This window comes from Saimiri boliviensis, chromosome Y (assembly GCF_048565385.1).
Source record: "Saimiri boliviensis isolate mSaiBol1 chromosome Y, mSaiBol1.pri, whole genome shotgun sequence".
NCBI lineage: Eukaryota > Metazoa > Chordata > Mammalia > Primates > Cebidae > Saimiri > Saimiri boliviensis.
In genome coordinates this window covers 16539823-16560870 of record NC_133471.1, presented here as the reverse complement: position 1 = coordinate 16560870, position 21048 = coordinate 16539823, and the positions used below count along the sequence as shown (strand labels likewise).

At 47.3% G+C, this 21048-nt stretch overlaps 1 protein-coding gene across 1 annotated transcript; it reads right to left on the bottom strand.

The window, feature by feature from the left end:
* Window positions 1–19122: 19122 nt before the first annotated feature.
* Window positions 19123–20714, bottom strand: LOC141582944 (testis-specific Y-encoded protein 3-like). Its single transcript, XM_074392397.1, has 5 exons — window positions 20448–20714; window positions 19754–19831; window positions 19514–19625; window positions 19237–19382; window positions 19123–19140 (listed from the first exon to the last, which is right to left on the bottom strand). The coding sequence occupies exons 1-5, from the start codon at window positions 20712–20714 to the stop codon at window positions 19123–19125; spliced, it is 621 nt and encodes a 206-aa protein (XP_074248498.1).
* Window positions 20715–21048: the final 334 nt, after the last annotated feature.

The following is a 21048-nucleotide window of genomic DNA, read 5'->3' as shown; positions in this document are numbered from 1 at the left end:
TATGCCAGCATGGGGCTACCAAAGTGCCGTCACTTTTCAAGGGTGAACTGCCACGCAAAACCTCATATTTTGATAAATGATTAAACTGACCTACTTAAACTGCAGGCTTTCTTGGGGGAGAACCTTTTAAATAATGTACAATCCTTTAGTGATTTGAAATATATACTAACCAGATTAGGTATCCACAAACTCTGGTTTTCAGCCATAAACATCTTGGGCCTTTCAGGGACCCGGTTGCAAAAGGAGGGGTGAAGCACGCTAAGTCTCTGAGCCCCGCCTCCGCTGGGATCCGCGGAGGCTAGGAGCAGTGCTCTGGTCTACGCATGCGAGAAATCTCACTGGCAATCTCCCTATGAGAATGTAACGTCTGAAAATGACGTGAGGTGCCACAGCTGCATGACAACGTCCTCCCTGCCACCACGCAGCCCCACCCTGCGATCCACCCAGACCGGCTGCCGCCAAACTTCCCCACCACGCTGTTCCGAGCAGAAGCCCCGCCCTACCTCGTGCCCCATGCTAAGCTGCCGCCTCTCCCTCAGCAGCAAGTCCACTGGCCGCCTTCTTCCCCCTACCAACTTCGTGTCTGTGGAAAAGCTGCCTTCCTCTAAACCGGTCCCTGGTGCCAGAATGGCAGCAGATTAAACGACCCCCATTATGTTACTCAGGCTAGCCTCCAACTCGTGACCTCAAGTCATTCTTACACCTTCACTTCCGAAAATGTTGGGATTACAGGAGTACGTCAGTTTGCCAGGTCAATACAAAACCTTAAGCACATCTATTTGCTTCCGTTTTAGCCTATCTACCACCATTGATCTCCACTGCAAACACGTCTTCCATTTAAATTATTGACGGTTCCAGAGATACAGGAAACGTCTTTCAAATACTGTCATGGAAGGAGGGAGACAATCACAGGTTTAAAAGAGGCAAATTTAAACTGATTATTCACGCTTCCAGACTTCTGCAAACCCGAAAGTTACGCAATTTATGCCAACCTTAGCATGCTACGTCCTGTCAAGAAAAGCAGACATTTGAAACGTGCTAACTAAAATTACAACCTTTTTTTGTTTCCCTGGTCACACTGCGTAGGTACATTGCCTGCGTATTTGAGTTATGACCACACTGACAGAGAAAAACCGTTTCAATAAAACGTGCACAGGAAAACAATGGCGCCCGAGGTCCCTCTCCCACAAGCTGCCCCCACATCGGACACGTCCAACAGTAAAAGGAAGAATCCTCAAGAAACATCCGTGAGTTTAACAAACCCGAGTTTCTCACGCGCACTAAGGACGACCCCGCTCGACCGTCTCCTCCCATAATTCAACGCCCGCACACTGAAAACCCCAGCCCCTTTCATTGACAACGTCCGAACGCCTGGCGAGACCAACCTGAGCAGAGAAACAGAAATTACAGGTGCTTCTCAGCAGGACAAACAGCCTCTGGGTCACCGGGCCCTCAGGCTGCTTGCATCTGGCTTTGGAAGCCTTTAGCTCCGGCCGCCGACTGAGAAGCCCAGAAGCGGACTGGGCGGGAAAGAAAGATCGCCCGGCAGCCCTACGGAAGTAGCCGAAACAGCCTCTGTTGGCAGCCAATCAGTGCGACGGGTGAGTGGCGGTCTTCCAGGGCGGAGGGGCGTGGCCGCATCCGGGTGTCCTGCAGCTCCACCCTCCTCCGGCCAGCGATGGGTGAAGAGCTGGCCTAGTTTCCGCCCAGTGGCTCTGGGTTCTCGCACAGGCCAGGCGGGCAGCCAGCCCTTTGGAATTGTGGGCGTGGAAGTCCGACGGCCTAACGGCCATTATGACTGTGGCAGGCCGTTGACCCACAGCAAACACATGAAACGTCTCACTTCCTTCGGCAGGCCAGGCAGATGGTCCCGAATGTTGCAGTTCCAGAGGAGAGGGAGAGGGACCAGCGCTGGCTGCTGGGGCAAGGGCGGCGCCGAGGAGGCTTGGGGGAAGTGGGGCGGGGCAGGCGCGTGGGAGGAAAGCTGCCTGGAACCTTGCTGGGGTGGACTTTGTCTGCACTCTTCAGAGGTCTAGGCGAATACAGACCCCGAGTGCCATGCTTCCTCCCTAAGGATGCTGGACTCCCAGGAGCATTCCTCTGGTGCTGGGTCCTAGGCACACCGGAGGCCAGCCGCCAGGGTCACCTGTGGATGCACTGTGTACACACTGTGCTGTGCGCACGCAGGACACTGCATTGCCGACCCAGAAGTTCCCGCCAGCGGGCAACAGCGGCATGCACCGCTGTCGTCAGGGCTTCGCAGTTCCAGGGCCTGCCCTGTGTCTTCTGGGCTGCTGGGCATAGCTGATCCCGCTGGAACCCAGGACCCAAGGTGCACGCATGGAACGGCAGCCCAGTAGGGCATCCCAGGAGCCCTGGGTCCACTTAGCTTTAGCAAAGGATGCTCAGCAGGGCGAGGCCCACGGGTTTTTCAAGGACTGGTCCGAACGGTGTAGGGGTTCCCTCGCATGTGTTGAACAGCAGAGGCAGGTTGTCTGTGGGAGGCCAGAGGAGGGCATTGTGTTCAGCCTGGAGGTAGGAGAAGGTGACTAGTGCACAGAGCAGGGGGATTGTGGACCAGAGCAGTATCCTTGCAACTGCCCATTTGGGATGGCTGGCAGCAGGGTTGAGCTCAGACTTCCCAAGGCAGGCTTTGGTGGAGCCAGGCCAGAGGTGCTAGAGTTAAGGCAGAAGGTAGGGATATGGAAAGGGAGGGGAGCCAATGCCAGCGTCCAGTAGGTCAGAGGGCAGCTTGTTTATGCCTGCGTGAGAGCACATGGTAGGGACGGGGAGCCAAACTCATCACTAGCAAGAGGAATAGCCTCATCATGAAGCCTTCATCCACAGCAGAAAGTTCAAGGGCACATTTCTCTGGGAAAGCCCCTGTAGGAAAGGGAGTCTGCATGCCCATGGCAACCATTAAGCCACCCCTGCCCCCACGCCTGTTTCCAGCATGCTCACCCCAGAAGCCCAAGGTAGTCAAGGCTGTTCATGGTGCAAAGGACTGCTGTCCTCTGCAAGGCAGGCACTGGCACCCCTGACACATATTATTCCCTCTGGCGGGGCTGCACCTAAGGGGGTGTAGGCCCTGAACATGTGTGAGCTCTTTGCTCTCCTCAGAGAGGACACTGCACGCCTGGACAGCAGCACCACCTGTGCAGCTCAGCAACCCTTAGGAAGCAGCTGCCTCACACCATGCCACCCTGCCCCCGACTGGCTGCTCACTTTTTCTGTGTCTGGCTGATGGTTAGTAGAGGCTTTCTCGGTCATGTCGACCTGGACCCCAAGACCATCACAGCCATGTCAGTGCCCTAAATCTGGACAGTAAGAGAGGACCACCAAGGAAGAGTTCCATCTCAGAGGTTGGGGCATAGCGCCGTCCTACACTCTTGGTGCTCTTGCAAAGTTGCAGGGTGTTTTGTGGCACGCCCAGCCAATCATATGGAAGCTCCTTAACCCGAGGCAGATTGCGCAGCACACCCAGATGTTGACCGGCATCAGAAAGCATGATGAAGTCCTGCTTAGCTACGTGACGGATTTGCAAGTCAGGTAACAGGGACTGGGTCTTCGCAAGGGCTCATGTGTCTGGGTAAGGGTGGGGTCGCCCCTTGAGGCCCCAGCATATTTCAGGGAAGAGCTGGGCAGGGGAAACACATGCACCACCCCAGCTACCAGGCCACCTCCGTCCAACTAGATGATTGGTCTCTTTGAGTCTGTCCTTTCTCTTCAGCCATGCAGGCTGAGGAAGTCAGACAGCTCCAGTAATGGGCCACAGAATAAAGGTGTTTTTCTCTTTCCAACCTTTACTTCTGCTGTGAAATGATCATTAAGGATTATCCTGTTACATTTTCAGTAAGGAGTGCCTCCGGGCATGGTATAGGAAGTTGTATGTGGAAGGATATGCCTGGCTTGTGCCTTCCTGACTCCTCTTCCTCCAGGATACAGGATTTCTCATTTCACTGCAGTCCTGTGGTCCTGGGATCATGAAGGTAAAGCCCCCATCTATAGGCAGAATATTGCCAACCTGAACTTCTTCAGCTGGTTGGCGCACCATGACTGCCCAGGGTCTGGCAGGATTGCAGAAGTGGGACCATTGTGGGGATCCTAGGAAAGGACCTAGCTGATTATTCCCAGGCCTCTGGAGAATTGGCTCTGAATTTGTAATCCCAGCTAGGTCACAGGCTGAGACAGGAGAAGCAGAGGTTGCAGTGAGCTGAGATCCTGCCACTGTACTCCAGCCTGGGCAAAAGGGTCAGACTCCATCCCAAATATTTATATATTTATATATTTAATGGTGGGCACTGTTCATTGTTTCCAGCTAAATGCTATCCTTTTCCACAGAAGAAAGCTTCTTTTCCTGTCAACAACAATGTAATTTTTTTTTTACCTTGCCGTAGAGCCCAAATAAGGCCTCTATGATGTCAGCTATTTTAAAGAGTGCAATTTGCTGGTAATAAGTACATTCAAATAATTATGCAACCAACATAACCATCCAACTCTAGAATGTTTCCATCTTCCCAAACAGAAACTGTCCACATTAAGCAGCAATTTCCAGACTAGGCAAGGAGGCTCAAGCCTGTAACCCCAGCACTTTGGGAGTCCAGGGAGGGCAGTTCAGGAAGTCAAGAGATCAAGACCATTCTAGCCAAAAGGGTGAAACCCCGTCTCTACTAAAATGGAAAAATCAGCTGAGCGTGGTGGCACTCACTTGTAATTCCATGCCACTTGGGAGGCTGATGCAGACAGTTGCCTGTACTCCAATCTGGGTAACAGAGGAAGACTATATCTCAAACAAAGAGAAAGAAAGAAAAGAGGAGAAACACCAATTCCCCATTGCACCTTCCTAGTCTCTGCCACTCAGAGTTCCAGTTTCTGTCTCTGAAATCTGTGCCTGTTCTAGACATTTTAGATAAATGAAGTCATATGCTATGTGGCCTTTCATGCCTGGCTTCTCTCACTCAGCCTGACGTCTTTAAGGTTCATCCACACTGCCGCCTGTGTTTGAGCCTCATTCCTTTTCCTGTACAGTATTTCACTGAGTGCACAGAGCACATTCTGTGTACCCGTTCATCCATGGATTGGACACCTGGGTTATTTCCATCTTTAGGCTGTGGTGAATCATGCTGCTATGTATGTGCGTGTAGCAGTATGCCGTGCTTTTCTCAGAAAGCCTGGAGAAATATGTTCACACATGACATCTTTTCCTTTGCAGGGATGTTGATGGATCTGGAAACCCTCATTCTCGACAAACTAGCACAGGAACAGAAATCCAAACACTGTATGTTCTCACTCCTAAGTGGGAGCTGAAAAATGAGAACACATGGACACAGGGAGGGGCACATCACACACTGGCATCTCTCAGGGTAAGTGGTGGAAGGAAGAGCATCAGGAGCAAATAGCTAAACCACGATGGCCTTAATACCTAGGTGATGAGTTGGCTGCTGCAGCAAACCACCGTGACACACATTTACCTATGTAACTAAGCTGCACACTTGTCTGTGTTCCCCAGAGCTAAAGACACATTCTTTTTTAGATGAGGTTTCAGATTTGTTGCCCAGGTGGAGTGCTGTGCTGTGATTCTGGCTCATGTCAACGTCCAGTCCCAGGTTTCAAGAGATTCTCCTGTCGCAGCCTCTCAAGTAGCTGGGATCAAAGGCATGTACCAGCATGCCAGGCCAATTTTCATATTTTTAGTAGAGATTGTGTTTCTCTGTGTTGGTCAGTCTGGCCTCGAACTACGGATCTCAAGTGATCCACACACCTTGGCTTCCCAAAGTGCTGGGATTGAAGGTGTGGGCACCACACTGGCCAAAATGAGGTTTTCAAAATGTTTACATGGTACAAAGAAAAGATGTATAATTGCTTTTATCGTCATTAGCTAGAGAGTAGGACAAAGAGTAATGGAGACACAAAAATGATCTGTGACTGTGACAGCTAGGTGGAAATGTGTCATTATTTGTTTCTTCAGCTTCTTCAGACCTGGTGTGGAGGTTCAGCCCAGTAATCCGAGCACTTTTGTAGGCTGAGGCAGGTGGAGCACCTAAGGTCAGGAGTTTGAGTCCAGCCTGGCCAACATGGTGAAACCGTGTCTCTACTAAAAATACAAAAATTAGCTGGTCATGACTGGGCAGAGTGACTCACACCTGCAACCCCTGCACTTTGAGAGGTAGATTTGGACATATCTCCAGAGGTCAGGAGTTGGAGACCAGCCTGGACAACATGGTAAAACCCAGTCTCTACTTAAAACCGATACTTAAGGTGGCCCAGCGTGGTGGTGTTTGCCTGTAATCTCAGCTACTTGGGAGTGTAAGGCAGGAGTGTCACCTGAACCCGTGAGGTGAGGTAGATATTGCAGTGAGCCAAGATCATATCATAGCACTCCAGCCTGGGAGAAAGAATGAGATTCAAAATGAAAAGAAAAATAATTTTTTTTCAAGTTTTCCAAAGTTGCTAATATTTCCATCATGAGCAATATTAGGGGTGGGGGAGAAATTATTCTGTAGTAACACAATATCTGACTGTCAATTCAGGAGTCAATGAGAAACGTATTTCCCAATTTCACTTCTATCAAAATCTGCAGATTTTGCATTCATGTCTTTGTTGTCTGCCAGTGCTTCCATCAAGGCATCGAGTGTTTTCTTCTTGAAAACACTTTCCAAGGGCTGCGTTCGGTGGCTCATCCCTGTAATCCCAGCACTTTGGGAGACCAAGGTGGTTGGATAATAAGTCAGGAAGTCGAGACCAGCCTGGCCAACATGGTAAAACCGCATCTCTACTAAAAAAATAAATAAATTAGTCTGCTTTGGTGGCAGGTGCCTGTAGTCTCAGCTACTCATGAGGCTAAGGCAGGAGAATTGCTTGAACCCAGGAAGTGGAGGGTGCAATGAGTCGAGATGATGCCACTGCATTCCACACTGGGCAACATAGTGAGACTCCATCTCAAAAGAAGAAAAATAGAAAAGAAAACAGGATCCACAGAGGCCCCAAGTCTGAAGTGGGTGCCTAATCCTCAGGAGAAAGAACCTCCTGCTATTAAAATAATTATTATTAAAGTTGTAGGGCACACGTGCAGAAATTGCAGGTTTATTACATAGGTGTATATGCGTCTCATTGGTTTGGTTGCATTCATCACCCCATCATCTACTTTAGGGGTTTCTGCTAATGTTATCCCTCCCCAGCCCCCACCCCCTGCTATTCCTCCCCTACTCCCAAACCCCTGCTGTCCATTCCCTAGTCCCCTATTCCCAAGCTATCCTTACCCTAACCTGCAAACCTTGCTGTCCCTCCTCTAGTCCCCACACCCTGCTATTCCTCCCCTAGCCCCATAACTGCCCTGCTGTCCCTCCCTTAGCCCCTAACTCCTGCTATTCTTCCCCTAGCTTCCACTCCCTGCTCTTTGTCCCCTAAATCCCCACCAACTGCTATTCCTGCCCTAACCTCTAAACATCTGCTATTCTGGCCATAAGTATAAGCCCCACCCCCTGCTATTCCCCCCAGTACACAGCCCCTGCCATCCATCTCCAATTCCCCATCCCCTTGCATCCCTTTCTTAGCCCCTGCACCTGCGCGAGAGGCCACAGTGTGTGATGTGCCTCTCCCTGTGTCCATGTGTTCTTATGGTTCAATAGCCATTTATGAGTGAGAACATGCGGTGTTTGATTTTCTGTTCTTGTGTCAGTTGAACCCCATCCCAAAGTGGGTGAAGGATAGGAACAGACACTTCTAAAAAAAAGACAATCGGATGGGAAAATGCCTCCTGCTTGTAGACACGGGAAAATCTACACTCAGGGTCCTGATTAGAAGTAACAGGGAACTGTGTCCCCTCTGAGACAGTCTTTGCAGGGTATTACTGAGCCTAATAACCCTGTCAGAATACTCCCAAGACTGTGATAACTTCAGCCTGCCAGGCACACGTCCGCCATGCTCATCAAAAACATTGTCGCAAGGCAGACATGGAAACTAATTTTTTAGAAATCTCTTCTGATTGCAGAGTGAAAGGCCCTGTGAGAAAGACAAATGTCATTCTGGGGAGAAAAACAGGTCTTTGGTGACAAAAATGTGTGTGGATGACGGACACCAGACTGGAGGTTTCCAGAAAATTGAGACAGCTTTTTGGAAAGGGCTGGTAAGAGGGACATTTTCTGTACAGAGGAAAGGGACTCAAAGTCTTCAGAGTATGCAAGCAGAAAACTTAAAGGAGGTAGAGATAAAAGTAGCTGCGAGGCCAGGCATGGTGGCTAAGGCCTGTAATCCCAGCACTTTGGGAGTCTGAGGAAGGAGGATCACCTGAGGCCATCAGTTCAAGATCAGCCTGACCAACATTGTAAAACCCTATCTCTACTAAAAATACAAAATTAGCAATGCATCGTGTTATATGCCTATAATCCGAGCTACTTGGGAGATTGAGGTAGGAGAATTCCTTGAATCCGGAAGGCAGACGTTGCAGTGAGCTGAGATCAAGCCACTGCACTCCAACCTAAGCAACAAGCCAGACTTGTCTCAATAATAATAAGCATCATCATAACGGTCAGGCCCAGTGGCGCACCTCTGTCATCACAGCACTTTGGTGGGCCAAGGAGAGAGGATTAAGTGAGTTCAGCAGTTCGAGACCAGCATAGCCAGCATGGAGAAACCTGCTGCTACTAAAAATATAAAATTATCCAGGCAGGGTGGCACATTCCTGTAATTCCAACTACTTGGGAGGCTGAGGCAGGAGAGTCATTTGAACCTGGTAGCGGGAGGCTGCAGTGAACCCAGCTGGTGCCACTCCACTCCAGCCTGGGTAACAAGAGCAAAATCTCTGTCTCAAAGAAAGAAACAAAAACCAAGGTGGGAAACTTTAATCTTTGTAACCTAGAGATGTGTTGTGTGCAAATTTGGTGGATTTCCTGTAATTTGGTGGAATTCCTGTCTTTTCTTTACATTTGCTGAAGGACGTTGTATCTTTAACACCCTTGCTCCCGGGAAAATTCATAGAAAATGCGTCCCCTAAGGCCAGGCATGGTGTCTCACACTTGTAATCCCAGCTACTCTGAAGGCTGAGGGAGGAGAATCATCTGAACCTGGCTGGCAGAGGCTGCAGTGAGCTGACGTGGCACCACTGCACTCCAGCCTGGTGACAGTGTGGCACTCCATCTCCAAAAATTATAAACATTAAAAAATTTTAAAAATTTGCAAAAATACATTTCTTCCCTTTCCAATGTCTGGGGGACAGCCGGAGAAGAGCCATTACTCAGAATTATATTATATTTTGTTTTGTTTTGTTTTTGAGATGGAGTCTCAGTGTGCTGCCCACCTGGAGTTCAGGGGCTACAGCTCAGCTCACTGCAACTTCCACCTCCCAGGTTCAAGCGATTGTCCTGCCTCAGGCTGACGAGTACCTGGGACTACAGACACCCACCATTGGGATGGGACAATTTTTGTATTTCTAATAGAGACTGGGTGTCACCATGTTGGTCAGGCTGGTCTTGAACTCCCTACCTCAGGTGACACACCCACCTCAGTCTACCAAAGTTCCTGGATTAAAGGTGTGAGCCACCAAGCCCAGCCCAAAATTAAGGTTTTGAGCATAGATATTGAGTTTCCTGTCCTACTCAACACAAAATCTGCTACTCCTAGAAGTAAGTAAATCTAACTTAAGGCCAGGAGTTCAAGACTAGCATGGCCCACATGGTGAAACCCAAACTCTACTAACAATGCAAAACTGAGCCAGGCATGGTGGCCAGCAGCTGTCGCCCATCTACTCCAGAGGTTGAGGCAGGAGAATCACTTGACCCTGAGGGTGGAGGTTGCAGTGAGTGGACTTTATGCCGCTGCACACCAGCTTGGGCACCAAGAGCAAAACTCCATCTCAGAATAATAATAATAATAATAATAATAATAATAATAATAATAATAATAGTAATAATAATAATAAAATATGGCTGGGTGTGGTGACTCACACCTGTAATCCCAGCACTTAGGGAGGTGCAGGCAGGCAGATGACAAGATCAGGAAACCCAGAACACCCTGGCCAACATGGGGAACCTCGTCTCTACTAAAAATACAAAAATTAGCTGGGTGTGGTGGCGAGTGCCTGTAATCTCAGCTACATGAGAGGCTGAGGCAGGAGAATCACTTGAAACCCAGGAAGCTGATGTTGTCATGAGCCGAGATCTCACCACTGCACCCTAGTCTGGGGTAAAAAGAGCTATACCCTATCTCAAAAAAAAAAAAAAAAAAAATATATATATATATATATATATATATATATATATATTTTTTTTTTTTTGAGATAGGGTATAGCTCTTTATATATATATATATATATATATATATATATATATATATGGTATAGCTCTTTATATATATATATATATAGCTCTTTATATATATATATATATAAAATAAAAAAGAATTATGTCATGTTCTGGGAATATTCTCTCACACCTTGAGTGACACAGAGTGAGAATATCACAGCAAATTCATTAATTAAATAGTAATGAACCAACAGGTAGATCTAAAGTTTCTTCTCAAAAAATGAAAAAAGTTATTGAAATAAAACAGAATGAATCACCACCTACCTCTGTTGTATTTTCTAAAAAATTAAAGCAAATTAATTAATTAAGGTAAGAATGAATAAATACCTAGATCCACAATTTCTTTGGAAAAAATAATACAATTACTTAATTAAATTAAACAAGTAAGAATGAGCAACTAGATGCATCATATCGTCTCAAAAAAGTAAGTAAAATTAATTAAATGAAGTAAGAATGAATCTCTACCTAGATCTATGATTTCCTCTCAAAAAATAAATACAATTAACTTAATAAAACAAGAATGAATCCGCACATAGATCTATGACTTCTAAAAAATAAAATAAATTAATTAAATAAAAAAGAACGAATCAGTACATAGATGTGTAGTTTCTTTTCAAAATGAAAATACAATTAGTTAAACTAAGAATGGGTCCGTACATAGATTCATCATTTCTTCTCAAAAACATAACACTGATTAATTAAAACAAGAATTAATCAGCACCAAATTCCTTAGTTTCTTCTCAAAAAATAAATAAAATTAATGTAATAAAATAAGAATAATCAATCCATAGATGCATAGTTTCTTCTCAAAAAGTAAATAAAAGTAATTAATTAAGTAAAAATGAATCCAGACATAGATCCATCATTTCTTCTCAAACATAAATAACATTAATTAATTAAATAAGGTAAGAAGGAATCCATACACAGACCTTTGTTTCTTCTCAAAAAAAAAAAAAAAAATGGATAAAATTAAATAAATAAGAATGAGAGAACAAATACATCCATAGCTTCTTCTCAAACTATAATAATAATATAAAACAACGAATCAAATAAACCAAGAAGGAATCAACACCTAGATCCATAGTTTCTTCCACGCTGTAGACTTTGGAGATAAGAATGAGATACCCTCTGGCAGATCTGGGGGTATGTCATCCCCAGGTTTAGCAGGGCCCTGTGATCATGGCATGAAGTGTCTTCGTGGGACAGGTGCCTCTCGTGATCAAAATCCTCCCCACTGGCCCCGGAGTGCACAGGTGAGGTGAGGAGCTGGCCACCTGGCCAACCTGTGCCCAGTCCTCCAACAGCAGAAAAGGAGGAGCAGAGCCCAGGTTTGGTGCATTTAGAGTTAGTTACCAAGGAAACAGAGGGACCACAAGCCTGAGAGGCTTGGGGACGGCCTCTCCACCCAGGCACGTGAAAACCCATATTAATAAGTAGCAGCCGGGCACAGGCTGGCACCCCCTTAGACAGATACACGCAGAAACGGGGTTCCCAATGATGGCTCCTCGCAGCTGACATCTGCCTCAGTTCCCATTTTGATCTGGGTCATCTTCACTTCAGGAAAGGGAGGGATAGAGATGTGCTTAGTCACACTCCAATAAACACATGGCTTTCTGATCTTTGGGAAAAGGCAGCAATTCTGACCCGAGCAGGAGGCTTTGAAAGCCGAGCATGCCGGAACCTCCCTCCCTGGGAGCTGTTAGGTGGGATTAGCTTCTGGCATCACCACACTGCTCTGTCCAGACTGACTTCCTCAGGTGACCCCAGGAGGAAAGACACTGTGACTCAGTTTCCCCAGCAGCCCCCAACCACTCTTTGGGATGTCTGTCTGTGAGAAGGAGAGCATCTGTGTTGGAAATAGATGCTTGGTGTCGGAAAGAGAAATCAGAACTGAGACAAAGGATCTTTCAGCAATGCAATTTTTGATTCCTGGGCTGTGGGAAGGGGACCCTCACTAGCCATCCTGCCATGAGAGTAAAATGAACAAAGGATAATACACACATTCATCCCTGATGCATGTGGGGTCATCCTTGCTGCTGTGTCTGATCTCCCTTGGCTGGAGCCAGACCTCACCATCTAACCAGAACACAGTTGGCTAACAAGTTAAAACTTCTCTGAACAGCTAAAAGTAATGTAGAGCTGGGACACGCCTGTGGCCAAGTCCAGCACAGATATCTTAAAGTACAAGGCCATAGAGTGTAGTATGTGCTTGTAAGCACACCATGTTTAACAAGTATATAGGATAGGGCTTCACAAAGTTATAAGCACACTCGTTCTTTAAGAAGAAAGGAACTTTAGAAAGGAAGTTTTCTACTTCCCACAATCTGTCCCTATGCGATGCTCTTTGTGGGACTCTCCTCTGTGGCCCTACTGCTAGACTTCTCCCTGGACAGGCTGTATGCTGGCTTATAATTTTTCATCTTTCACCCCACTCCTATCTTCCCAACTTCTGAGACTCCACTGTCTATTATTTTACTCTGTGTGCCTTTTTGTATCATAGTGCAGTTTTTTCTCGTAAATGAGAGCATACGATATTTTTCTTTCTCTTTCTGAATTACACTGCTCAGGACAGTCCTCTCCAGATCCATCCAACTTGCTGCAAAAGGTATTATTTTCTTATTTTTCATGACTGCATACTATTATATGGTGTGTATAAAATCCATTTCTTTTCTTTTCTTTCCTTTTCTTTTCCTTCTTTCTTTTTTTAAAGATAGAGACAGGGTGTCAGTTTGTCACCCAGGCTGGTGTACAGTTGTGTGATATCAGCTCACTGCAACCTCCACTTCTGGGGTTCAAGTTCAAGCTATTTTTCTGTCTCAGCCTCCCAAGTAGCTGTAAATACAGGCACCTGCTATGTCACCTGGCTGATTTTTTTTTTTTTGGTATGCTATTAGAGTTGGGGTTTCACCATGTTGACCAGGCTATTCTCGAAACCCTGACCTCAGGGGACCCACCTGCCTTGGCCTCCCAAAGTGCTGGGATTATAGGCGTGAGCCACCTCACCCAGATTATTTTTTGTATTTTTACTAGAGACAGGGTTTGACCATGTTGCCCAGACTGGTCTTGAACTCCTGACCTCCGGTTATCTGCCCATCTCGGCCTCCCAAAGTGCTCAGATTATAGGCATAAGCCACCACACCCAGCCTATTTTTTGTATTCATAAAGACAGGGTTTCCCCATGTTGCCCAGGCTGGTCTTGACCTCAGGTGATCCACCCACCTCAGCCTTCCACATTGCTGGGATGACATGTGTAAGCCACCACATCCCCCCCAAACACACCTTTCTTTTTTCTTTTTAATGTGCTTGTTAAATTCTCCGACAATGCTCCTGGTTCTTCTGTGAACTGATGATATCCCTGAGAAGGAATTTAGGGAGAGCAAGCCAGGTTGTCCTGTCTGGGGAAGGCATGTTTGCGTGGCCAGGGATGTCAATCTCTTGTGGGAAGGCAAGAACATTCCAGGTTTCCACTGTCCAAGATGTGCTCAGAATCCAGAAAGACAAGCAAATATCGGCTCTAGAGAGTTCCAGCTTTGAAGGGAACCAGGCTGCCTCCAACCACCCCAAATCATCTGAGAGAGAAGGAGGCAAAGCTGAGCTGGTAATCCACAGAGATGGAAGCTACTGCATCATTCACAAATGCAAATTGCATTACTGGAAAGGAAATTACTCTGTGGATGGAATTGCAGATACATATCTGCTAATAGCACTCACTAACCGGCAATGTTTATCTGCCATTTTGAAAGCTGATATGAACAGCATCCATCTTGCCAGAGAATAAACAATGGTTTAGGGAGAGTAAAATGGGGTGCATGCTGAGTTGACTTGCCGGGTACCCTATTAACCCCGTTTGGGTTGAAAACACTCCCTGACTGGGAAGAGTAGAGACAGGGCTGTGTCCCCTGAACTCAGAGAAGCTTAAGAAAAACAGTCAGGGAAAAATGCATTATGAAGAAATCCCAAAGTTTCTATAAATGAGTGCCCCAGAGAATGCCCCACACGTGGATTTTTGTTTGTTTTTTATTAGTAACATACTTTAAGTTCTGGGGTACCTGTGCAGGTCATGCAGGTTTGCTACATATGTATACACTTGGCATGGTACTTTCCAGCATTCATCACCCCGATCATCTACATTAGATATTTCTCCTAATGCTATGCCTCCCCTAGCCCCACCACACCTTGCTACCACTCCCCTAACCCCCACCCTCTGACAGGTGCCAGTGTGTGTCGTTCCCCTCCTTGTGTCCATATGTTCTCATTGTTCAACTCCCACTTATGAGTGAGAACATGCAGTGTTTGGTTCTCTCTTCCCGTGTCAGTTTGCTGAGACTGATGGTTTCCAGCTTCATCCATGTCCTTGCAAAGGACATGAACTCATCCTTCTTTTATGGCTGCATAGTATTCCCTGATGCATATGAGCTATATTTTCTTTATCCAGATTATCAGTGATGGGCAATTGGATGAGTTCCTAGTCTTTGTTATTGTAAACAGTGCCGCATAACTTGACATGGAAACAAAATAAAGCCCAAATAACCAAGACAGCACTAAAAACTAAAAAAAAAAAAAAAAAAAAAAAAAAAAAAAAAAAACAAAGCTGGGGGATGTCATGCTACCTGACTTCAAACTATACTACAACTCAACAGTAATCAAAACAGCATGGTACTGGTGCCAAAACAGCCATATAGACCAATGGAACAGAACAGAGGCCTCAGAAGTAACACCACACATCTACAACCATCTGCACTTGTTTTTATGCAATTCACTTTCAATAATAAGTATCACCGGAATTCCAAGAAAGGATGGATTTTGTTACCCAGTTGATACCAGGTGGGTGCATTGGGCGTCCTGTTTAGCCAAATCGATGCTCTCTATAAGGAGAGTCGATTGCCTGTAAATGAAAAGGATCAGTCACAAGGTGAAAAGCAAGAGAGGCAGAGAAAAACAACCAGGCTGACAAAATTGTCATGGAGTTTGTGTCTATAATCCCAGCTACTTCACAGGCTGAGGCAGGATAATCGTTTGAACCAGGGAAGCAGAGGTTGCAGTGAGCTGAGATCCTGCCATTGTACTCCAGCCTGGGCAAGAGTCAGACTCCATCTCAAATATATATATATATATATATATTTAATGTTGGGCAGTGTTCATTGTTGCCAGCTAAATGTTATCCTTTTCCACAGAAGAAAGCTTCTTTCCTATCAACATCAATATAATTTTTTTATCATTGAGGTAGAGCACACACATAATATGGCCTCTATGATTTCAGCTATTTTAAAGAGTGCATTTCACTGGTAATAAGTACATTCAAAAAATTATCCAACCATCACCATCCACCTCCAGAATGTTTCCATCTTCCCAAACAGAAACAGTTCACATTAAGCACCAATTTCTGCGGGAGGCAAGGAGGCTCACGCCTGTAACCCCAGCACTTTGGGAGGCCAAGGCCGGCAGATCAGGACGTCAAGAGATCAAGACCATTCTGGACAAAATGGTGAAACCCTGTCTCTACTAAAATGGAAAAATCAGCTGAGCTTGGTGGCACTCACTTGTAATTCCAAGCAACTTGGGAGGCTGAGGCAGAGAATTGCCTGAATCTGGGAGGTGGAGGCTGCAGTGAGCCAAGATGGAGCCACTGTACTCCAATCTGAGTGACAGAGGAAGACTGCATGTCAAACAAAGAGAAAGAAAGAAAAGAAGAGAAACACCAGTTCCCCATTCCACCTTCCTACTCTCTGCCACTCAGTTCTAGTTTCTGTCTCTGAAATCTGTGCCTGTTCTAGACATTTTAGATAAATGAAGTCATACACTATGTGGCCTTTCATGCCTGGGTTCTCTCACTCAGCCTGATGTCTTCAAGGTTCATCCACACTGCCACCTGGGTTTGAGCCTTATCCCTTTTCCTGGCTGTATAGTATTCCACTGAGTGCACAGACCATATTCTGTTTACCCGCTCATCCATGGATTGGGTTATTTCCATCTTTGGGTTGTTGTGAATCATGCTACTATGTATGTGAGTATAGCCATATGCTCTGTTTTTCTAGGAAAGCCTTTAAAAATATGTTCATGCATGACGTCATGTCTTTTGAGGGGACGTTGATGGATCTGGAAACCCTCATTCTCGGCAAACTAACACAGGAACAGAATCCAAACACTGCATGTTCTCACTCCTAAGTGGGAGCTGAAAGATGAGAACACATGGACATAGGGAGGAGAACATCACATACCAGCACCTCTCAGTGTGAGTGGTAGGAGGAAGAGCATCAGGAGCAATAGCTCAAGCATGGTGGCCTTAATACCTACGTGACGTGTTGTCTGTTTCAGCAAAGCACCTTGAAAGACGTTTACCTATGTAACCAAGCTGCACACTTGTTCGTGTTCCCCAGAGCTTAAAACACATTCTTTTTTAGATGGGGTTTCAGGCTTGCTGCCCAGGTGGAGTGCAGTGTCATGATCTCTGCTCACCACAACGTCCACCTCCCAGGTTTCAAGCAACTCTCCTACCTCAGCCTCCCGAGTAGCTGGGATCACAGGCATGCACTAGCATGTCTGGCCAATTTTTGTATTTTTAGTAGAGATTTGGTTTCTCCGTGTTGGTCAGTCTGGCCTCGAACTACAGATCTCAGGTGATCTACCAATCTTGGCCTCCCAAAGTGCTAGGCTTGAAGGTGTGGGCACCACACTGGCCAAAATAAGATTTTCAGAAAGTTTATATAGTACAAAGAAAAGATGTCTAATTGTTTTTATTAGACCGATGGTAGAGTCAAGCACTTTCTCTGATAAGACCTTGGGACCCATGTGAAATCACTAGACTGAATTGCATGTAGGATTCGAGGAGGAAGGCCAGTCAGCTGCATTCACTTTATGGGGTAGCCAGTGCAGCTGAGCCACCTGCCTCTGACACTCCCGTCCGCAGGGGACAGTTGATGGTTTGCTGTCTTCCATGGGAAAAAGTCTTCCCTACCACCATTTTAAAAAAGACCAGCCCCAAAACTGGTCCTGGGATTTACTTACAATCTTCTCATTATGTAGTTACCTCCTAGAAAAATCATGGCAAGACCCTTTCCTCACTTTTTTCTTATGCATTAAATTGGGGCAAGATCTTTTCCGATGTCCTGGTAACAGGCAAGTCCCTAGACATTTCCCAGTCTGAGCTGCTGGTGTTCTTGTGTTTCATGGATCCACCCCCATTCCCCTCACCTCTGTATGTCTGTGTTTTCCCTTAGTCACCTATGCCTGAAGAAATAGAAATTTTAAAAAGGCGTATCCTAAACGCCTTCCCGCATGTGTCTGCATCCTTTCTCACATTCCCTGCATACACCTCACATGCCCATTTCTTATCATGTTGCTGGGACCCGAGAGGATTGTCCCATAAAATCACCAGAGAGGTCATTATGCATTCACCTTTACAAGAAGAACATGTGAATTCAACACATAAGTGAACTTCAAGATTTCCATCATCCTTTTCTAGCTTAATGTGTCTTATGATACCCGAAACAAAGGATTTTGGAGGTGCCTTGTCCCAGCAAACTGGGCCCTGGATATCTTAGTGCCCATTATCCCCTTTCCTTGAACTACTGCTGCTTCTGTAGCAGAAAGCAAGCCTCCAACTTCACTGTCTTCTCTTTCTTTTGCCTCCTCAACTCCGTCCTCTAGGAAGAATCTCAAAATGCACCACACCGGTTCACTCTACAACTTTAGAGGCCCGGCTCCACTGCAGACGATGCAGAGAATGAAACATAGATTGATCAACCCATTATCACACGGGAATCCAGTGGATGCACACACACACACCCATGTACACACACACACACACACCCACCCCAATACACTGACAGAAGACACAACCCCTCCCCCAGGCACACACACACATAGAGTCACACATCCTTGACAGTGTTTATTTTCACTCTATAAAATCCAAGTTTACTCCCTCTTCCTGTCTGCATTCTTTTATGACAGGATGTCTCTCTCTTTTATTTCCTTTGCATAAGACCATGGGGAGTACTGACATCTGAATGATGTAGTAACTTTTTAGGAGTTCTGCTGTTTCAGGTAAAGTCCGGCGCACCATCATATTCCACTCGAAATCTGGGAGTCCCCTAGAGAAACACAACTGCAAGTCAAAAGGCATTTCCTCTGAGCAATAGTTTTAAATGTTTTAATTCTAAGGCCTGCCCAGAAAAGACTACGCCTTCCCCATTTTTTGTCTCCTAAACTTCCTCCTACCGTATGTTACAAGCTGTTCTCTGTCACACCTACCCCACTTCCAGCATTTCCTCTCTGTGACCAAATTCAGCTAACCAGACAGGTAGTCCCGTAAAAGCACACAGAAATCTGATCAGGCCACAGTAGAAGAACATCAGTCGAAACAGTCATTGTGGTTTGTGGCAAGGAGGCATATCCAGGGAGCCCAATCTTAAGGGGCTGGTAGGATGACTGCCGGTGGGTTGGCAGCCATGGAAATAAGTGCCACAAACGGAAGTTAATGATTCAGCCTCGCTTCTCAGTGAGTCTGGACATGGACTCTGCTTCCCTGGGCTTAAGACTCCCCAGCTCAAACCTGCCAGAGCAGTGCAGTCTCTGATGTGCCTCTGTCAGCCCAAATGCCCTGAATGTACTGGATTCTATCACTCTCTGTCTCCCTCTCGAGGAATTTCTACATTTCCGAATGGAGCATCTATCCAGGCTCCCTGCATAGAGGTGTGTCCACCTCTTCATCCTGAGGACCAGTCAGCTCTAGCTCCAACTGAACTGCTCACCTGAAATCTCTGTTCCCCCTTCAGGTGGCTTCATCCTTGTGCAGTATTGCAGGGGATTGCACCACAGGTCCTTGCTTATGATCTATCAGAGGAATCAATTGAGAAAGGCCTCATCAGGGCTCAGACTGATGAGCCAAGCAGCTAGGAACACACCGGAGTCATTCCTGATGTTTCCCAGCGAGGACCCACCTCAGCGATCCTGTTAGATCCTGCGAAGTTGTGGTCAGAAAACCAGTTGAAGAAGTTAGGGCTGCAGTTGTGGTGTCTGCGGCAATAGGCCTCACGTTCATAACGCTGATACCATTGAATTGGAGTGGAATGAGAAGGCCTGTATTCTACAGAGAGGGGATTTTGCTGGAAGTGGGCTTGATCCGCCGACCCACCACCTTCCTTTCGCCCCCATTGGCAATGATCCACCAACCCACCACCTTCCTTCCACTGCCCCTCCTAGGAGGCCACCAGTCACCTGTGAGGTTCACAAGATACTCCTTGGTAACCACTTTATTCCGGAAGTAGGGGTTGCTCCGAAAGGACAACACGATCTTGCAGACATGAATAGGATGCTTGGTTTCTTTCACCTGTCAGGACAAAGTGGAGAAAGCTTAAGTATCTTTTCAGGTGAGGTGCCCACTGTTGCTGACAGCAAGGAGTTGCTTCCCTTCCCCCTCCCCATTAAACCTTCTGGCCTCAGTCTTCACGGCCTCACCTCCAAGTTGATCATGTAGCTAAGCATGTCTTCATCTTGGTCAGTGATCAGGGCTGACATCTGCGGGTGGTTCGCAATCTGACTTAGGTCAAAGAGCCTTCGCGTGGATGGAAGGAAGAGCTACACGCAACAGGGAAGCAGGTCTAAGAGCCAGAAGGAACAGGGAAGAAGCTCTAAGGCTGGGGTACGGGATTTCTGAGATCTGCTTGAGTGTGTGACCTTCGTTTCCCCACCCCCTCCCCCGAATTAAGGCCTCGTGGGTTCACGGAGTGTGTATAATTCTGAGGCTGACTGGGGCAACCTGCAGAGGGCTGCTGCTGTCTCAGGAGTGGCAGAAGCAGCTTATACCCGAAAATGCCCTGTCCCAGATCTGACTGGCAAGGGGGAGCAACCGCACTCCCTTCTCAATAGCTCGATTGTCAGAAAAACTCTTCTGACGAGAAATCGCTTCTGCTCTTCAAAAAGACGACTCAAACTCCTGCTGCTCGGCATCAGGAAGGGTCTCTGTGCCGCAGGCCGGAGAGCAGGACCCGCGACCGCTCGGGCTTTCCACAGCCAGACTTTCACGCCGCAACTTGCAACTCACCGTGGTTTCCAGAATAGTCATATCCCCGCTGAGCTGCCCGTAAGTGACTTACAGTTCCCCTAGGGCATCTTTCAAGTGGAGAAACAGAAAAAGTGCTGAAAAGGATACGGCATTGGCCCAGAAGCCGGGGATGCCCCTGATGATGGCGCCTCTGCGGTCCAGGTGGGGTTTGCGCCTGCGCTCCAGCTTTTCCGTCTGCTGAGAAAAGGCCCTCCTGGCTCGAGCATTAACAGGCTCCAGCTCCAGCTGAACGGCCCGCAGCTCCTCCAGTGCAGACTCTGGCGTCATGGGTCCAGGCCCCGGCTGTGCCCGTTTGTCCTGCTGCTCCCGCCCCACATCGGCTTCCTCCTCGGCCACCACTTCCACTTCCGCCATTATGTCGTCGTCCACCACCAGCGCCTCCTCCTCCTCCCTCAAGGCCTCCTCGTTGCTCTCCTGCGCTCGCGGGAGCCTGCGGGTGGCTTGGCGGACCCCCAGGGCGCATGCGCCGGACTTCAAGGGCGAACTGCCTCCAAAGGCTGTCTGAGCGCGACGCAGACCGCAGGCCTCCCCCAGCGGCCAGTCAGTGCGAGGGTCCCTGGAGGCCACGCCCCCCGGCTGGCCTGCAGCCCCAGCCTCCTCGGGCAAGCCTACGTGAGAAGCCCTGGGAGCTTGCGGCAGGCGGCGCTGGGTGCGGGCACACGCGGGCTGCCTGCCCTTTGGAATTGTG

What these genes read in the sequence shown, in the direction of transcription:
- LOC141582944 (XM_074392397.1), bottom strand. Translation starts at nt 20,714, where the DNA reads ATGGCGGAAGTGGAAGTGGTGGCCGAGGAGGAAGCCGATGTGGGGCGG. An exon ending in CCGGCTTCTGGGCCAATGCC is followed by an intron (nt 19,832 to 20,447) that starts GTATCCTTTTCA and finishes GACCTAAGTCAG; the next exon opens with ATTGCGAACCACCCGCAGAT. An exon ending in GTATCTTGTGAACCTCACAG is followed by an intron (nt 19,383 to 19,513) that starts GTGACTGGTGGC and finishes CCCTCTCTGTAG; the next exon opens with AATACAGGCCTTCTCATTCC.